At 43.7% G+C, this 5,595-nt stretch overlaps 1 protein-coding gene across 4 annotated transcripts in view; it reads right to left on the reverse strand.

Annotated features, from left to right (window-relative positions):
- Nucleotides 1-3,845, reverse strand: part of LOC107298683 (proteasome activator complex subunit 3) — a 43,559-nt gene extending 39,714 nt beyond the window's left edge. For all 4 annotated transcript variants that reach the window (XM_029286686.1, XM_029286667.1, XM_029286652.1 and 1 more), the window contains exon 1: nucleotides 3,638-3,845. In XM_029286686.1, coding sequence (XP_029142519.1) covers nucleotides 3,638-3,679 — 42 coding nt within the window. In that variant the 5' untranslated portion in view covers nucleotides 3,680-3,845. The remainder of the gene's footprint in view (nucleotides 1-3,637) is intronic.
- Between the last annotated feature and the right edge of the window lie 1,750 nt (nucleotides 3,846-5,595).

Consider the following 5,595-nt stretch of genomic DNA (forward strand, 5'->3'; position numbering starts at 1 on the left):
TGGAGAAGATGGATAGATTATATCCAGAGAAAATATGAAATGAACAATTATCATATAGCCTTTGATTAATTATTGTTATTTATAAATATTTTTATATATAATTTATATATATAGTTTATAGTTAAGTTGATTATTGTATATTAGAGTTACAGTAAGTTTATACTTGTTTATATTATGAATGGGTTGTTTGGGTTAGACTAAAACATTTCCACCGGTTCAATTTCACTATAAAACATCTACCGGGGGGAAGAACTTTCTGGCAGACGTGCTATCCAGAATGCCTCAATACAATAGTACCCGGCCCAGTGTAACAAAGCCACTCATGCCCGAAACACAGCTGGCAGCACAAGTAACTACCCAAGCACAAGCCAAACTACAAAACCCGTTAGCCAGCCAAGCAGGGATTGAATTCAGAAAAGCATTAGAAACCGATGAATGGTTCCTGAGTCACAAAAATGCGTGCACCATTATGGATGGACTACCCTGGGTGGGGGAGAAACTATACATACCTAAGAGTCTGAGACTAGCATTCATGCAGCTCTGCCATGATCGAAAATCAGCAGGCCATTTTGGATTTGTGAAAACACTACACTTAGTTAAGAGGCAGTTTTGGTGGCCATCGATCAAAAAAGATATTAAAAGCTATGTAGCCAGCTGCCCAACGTGTGCATCAGCAAAAAGATTACAAGAAAAATCGCCTGGACTGCTACAACAGGTAGCAACCCCCTCAGCACCCTGGAAGGAAATTTCCATGGATTTCATAGTGGAACTACCAGAGAGCAGTGGGAATACAGTCATTTGGGTCGTGACGGACCTATTTTCCAAACAAGTACATTTCATACCCTGCGCAAAAATCTCCACAGCAAAGACACTAGCAAAGCTGTTTGTTCAACACATCTATCGCTTGCATGGGGCACCGCAGCGCATTATATCCAACAGGGGGATACAATTCACATCAGAGTTCTGGAAGGAGTTTTTGTCCCTTTTAGGGACCACCCAGGGGCTGTCATCTAGCCATCATCCGCAAACGAATGGTGGGACTGAACGTTCGAACTCAGTACTTGAACAATATCTTAGATGCTTTATTAATTACCAACAGACAAACTGGACAGACCTACTTCCGTTTGCTGAAGTCGCCTACAATGCCATTCATTCCAGCACGGGCTACACCCCATTCCAAGTAGCCACAGGACAAAGTTTCAACCTGATGCCAGAACTGTCACCTACCGAACCTGCCATCCCCTCATTAAAAGAGTGGATCGCACAATTGCAGAATACCTGGCCAGTAGTTAGGAAGGCACTAGACAAAGCCAGACAAGCATACAAAACTCAGGCATACAAAAAGAGAGTCAAGCCAAAACCTTTCGCTGTAGGGGAAATGGTTTACCTATCCACTAAATACCTAAAGTCCCTGCAGCCATCAAAGAAACTAGGACCCAAATATGTAGGACCGTTCCCCATTATTAGAATCATAAATCCTGTAATGGTGGAATTAAAACTACCAAAATCCCTCAGGCAAATCCACCCGATTTTTCACTGCAGCCTCCTAAAATGCGAGCAACAGTCACCCTTAAGACCAGCTGTCGCTCCGCCCCCTCCTCCCATTATGGTTGAAGGAGAACAACATTTTGAAATGAAAGACATCCTAGACTCCAGAAAACACCATGGTTCCACCCAATACTTGGTAGCTTGGAAACATCTACCGTCCTCCCAAAACGAATGGATCCATAAATGTCACATTAACGCTAAGCTGCTTAAAAAATTCCACACCGAATATCCAAACAAACCTGACTAACCTATATACATTTGTCTCTATCTCTCCATAGGTGGATCTCTCTTTTTTTAAAGGGAGGCAGGATGTCAGAACCCATATTTAAAGGACCCCTTTTTCCTTTCTAAACCCAAACCTCATTCTCTTCTCTTCCTGGGTTCTGCCATACTCCTGGAGGGGAGGGGGGAGTGCTTGCGGGTTATTGCCTTGCTTTCCTCCATTGCTACAATGTAACACTTTGCTGTTTCTGCATACTTCTCTGTGAACTTTCTCTCCCCTTGTTGTCAGCTAGTAAAAGGGGGGAGGAGAATGGAATGTACTTCCGGCAACTGGTTTATCTCTGCGTTTGTAAGGGAAGGTGCGAAAAGCCGACCAAACATCGCGGCAGCCCGGAGACGGCCTGATGTTATCTCCTTTTTTCCCACAATGAACTTAACACCTTGGGATTGGCCTGTTTGAACTGACCGGATGAACTATGGGGTGGAGTTTTGCTGGGGATACTTTTTACCTATTGATCTGGTGGGAAACCCTCAGATCCTGTCTATTATGCCTGCTATCAACTTCTCCTAATAAAAGCTCCTTTTGGAAGAAACTGCTTCCACAAGTTCTACTTTCTTAGGATGAGGGTTTGAGGTGGGCCCTGACACCCACAACCTCCTTGCGGTAACCACCCTCATTGTCATGAATAAGGCCCACTACTGTTGTATCATCTGCGAACTTCACAATATGGTTAGTGGCATACCTAGCACTACAGTCATGGGTCAACAGGGTGAACAGCAGCGGACGTAGGACACAGCCCTGAGGAGAACCTGTGCTCAAGAAAATGGTGTTAGAAATATTTGTTCCAGCTCGCACATATTGGGGCCTGTTAGTAAGAAAATCAAGAATCCAGTTGCACAAAGGAGTGTTTAAGCCTAAAAGGCCCAGTCACAAACGTCTGACCTCTGTGATTGCCAACAAGGGTTTTGCCACCAAGTACTAAGTCACGTTTTGCGAAGGGATCAAATGCTTATTTCACTCATTAAAATTAAAATCAATTTATAACTTCTTTGAAATGCGTTTTTCTGGATTTTTTGTTGTTATTCTGTCTCTCACTGTTAAAATAAACCTACCATTCAAATTATAGACTGTTCATTTCTTTGTCAGTGGGCAAATGTACAAAATCAGGGGATCAAATAATTTTTCCCTCACTGTACAACCATAATCTTGTATTCCCTTTGTAGAAGAATATAAAAACCCACATAACATTTGTTAAAATCAAAATTCCCATAATTTTCCAACATCCTAACCATCTCAAGAAGCATGCTGGCTGAATGATTAATAATCTTGAATTATGTTCCTAGGTAATATAAATTGGAGCATTTTACAAGACAAATCTCTCATTCAGGAAATGTATGGAACATACGATTTTTTTCTGGAATTCAAGCATCTGGGTAGAAATAAAATATTCTCACACCAACATCTAGTTTTCCTTGCCACGGGAAGCTGCAAGGGTTACTGGCTTTTGCGGGTTTTAACCCCCACAGTAAGAATAAAGAGAAGCCTGTCATGATTACTTGGCTACAACCTGCACGATTAGAAGCAATTTCGGTTCGATTATAAGCTGACTGGGACACAAGTGAAAGTCCAGTAACACCTATAAGCTTCCCAACGGCAGAGCACTTAATACCAACAGAGCCAAGCGTGTAGGGTTCAACGTATCTGTGGTTTCGCGCTGTACAAAAACTATTAATACTTTTATCACGTTCGACTGGCAAAAAGAGTTAACGCGATTGCGCCCCCCCCCCGATCTTCTGTAGCACTCTGCACATGCCTAAAGGCACGGCCCATGTCGGGTTTATTCGAATCTACCCCCTCCTCTTATACCTTGAACTTAACTTCCGGGTCCACCTTGAGCAGGGAGGCCATGGCAGGGCGGGGAAACCGGTAAACCTAGCCAGATCCGTTTCCTTCTATGCCGCGCACACGACCACCTGAGAAAACCACCGGCTTACTGCCGCCGGAAGTGACAACATAACGCCCCGCCACCGACCTCTCTTGGCCAATCACCGAACGCGATTACACCCAACGTGATTTATCCTTGTGCCTTTGTCGGACGGACCTTATCCAGTGCTTTGCACATGCGCTGAATAAACAACTTCCGGTTGGTGTTGGGAGGAGCTTGGTACGAATGAGTGGAGGCGTGAAGCCAATCAGCATAGAAATAGAAAGTTGAGGGTGATTCGCGTCCGAAATTACCTTTTCCCATCAACATCTGATTGGCGTTAGAGGTTATTCTTCCGCTGTCTAAAATAAAAGTTTTACTTCCTTCTCTACCTGGGAGTTTCTTAGTATGTTCTGCTCCCAAAAGATAGCCTACCTTACATGGTTTTCTTTTTGATGACTGTACTGCCTTTAAACTGAAGTGTTCTTGGGTTACTAGATATGGGCTGTCAACCAGATGTTTGCAGCCCCAACATTATCTTGAACGGCGTACCAGATCTTGGGCTTCTTTTCTACTGGGGACATGAGGGTGGTGGGTTGCGTTTACGGGAAAATGTTATATTTGCGGGTTTCACGCGTACAAGAAAGACATGGACTCTGTAGATAGCTCTCCCAGTCCAGCTGCGCCGTGGCGGCCTAAGCCACTTCTCCGGGAGGGGCAAGTGCCAAGATGGCCACCACAAAATTGTACATTGGCTCCCGGCTGGCCTGGGCCAGGGCCAAGGCAGCGGGGGCCGTTCCCTCACTGTTTCCAGGATGGCTTCGCGGGCCACATGAAACCACTTCGCGGGCTGCATCCGGCCCCTGGGCCTTGTGTTTGACATGTCTGATGTAAGCAATCTCCTGAGCAGTCTCCTGTATATTTGACATGGGACATTTGCTTTTTCAATATACATGAAACACTTTCTTCTATCTATAAGGCTGCTTGCATATAACAAAATTTATATAAAATAGCTACAAACTAACACTACTAATATCAAGCTTAAGCATAATAAAATCATATGCACAATAAGGTCCCTTCACAATATTAAGGCAGGATAGAATATTTCGCCTGAAGGAGAAATGGAGATAACATGTTAGGCAGAAAAAGCCCCCAGTCTCCCTTTCCTCAGGCAGAAACCTGAGGAGGCCACTGTTTAGAAATGCAGATTTGATAATCAATTCAGAAAGACTGAGGCACAGTATTCAAAAGCAAAAGCCTTCAGCCCCTACAACTGATAGGATTAAGACTTTACATTCCCCCACCCAGCTCCAAGGACAGGACAGGACCTTTAGGACAGGGCTTTTCAACCTTTTCAGAGATTGTACCACTTTTAGGATATGGCAATGAAGGGATTTTATTATGCTTAAGGTTGATATTAGCAGTGCTTTTTTTGTAAAAAAAAAAAAAAGGTGCTGGAACTCACACACGTTATATAACCCGCCTTGCCTACCTTACAAGGTTCCATCCAAAAAAGGTGCCGGAACTCTGTTCTGGGCATTCTATGACAAAAAAAACCCCTGGATATTAGTAATATTGATATTAGTAGTGATACTTTGTAATATATATATGATGAAAGCTTATAAATATAAATGAGCACCAGGAAAACAAAACCCTTTAAAATTTTAAAAAGGTTTTAATAAATAAATAATGACCCAAGCTTTCGCCGGCTTTTCTGCCGGCATCTTCAGGGATCCGTGTCAGTCAATGGGAGGGCACTCCTTATATTACAGCCGCCTTTGCACCCGGTCCATAGGTGCTGTCGCGATGTGGAACAGCACCTATGGACCGGGTGCAAAGGCGGCTGTAATATAAGGAGTGCCCTCCCATTGACTGACACGGATCCCTGAAGATGCCGGCA

This window comes from Protobothrops mucrosquamatus, unplaced genomic scaffold (genome assembly GCF_001527695.2).
Source record: "Protobothrops mucrosquamatus isolate PMUCROS unplaced genomic scaffold, P.Mucros_1.0 scaffold_16, whole genome shotgun sequence".
Lineage (NCBI taxonomy): Eukaryota > Metazoa > Chordata > Lepidosauria > Squamata > Viperidae > Protobothrops > Protobothrops mucrosquamatus.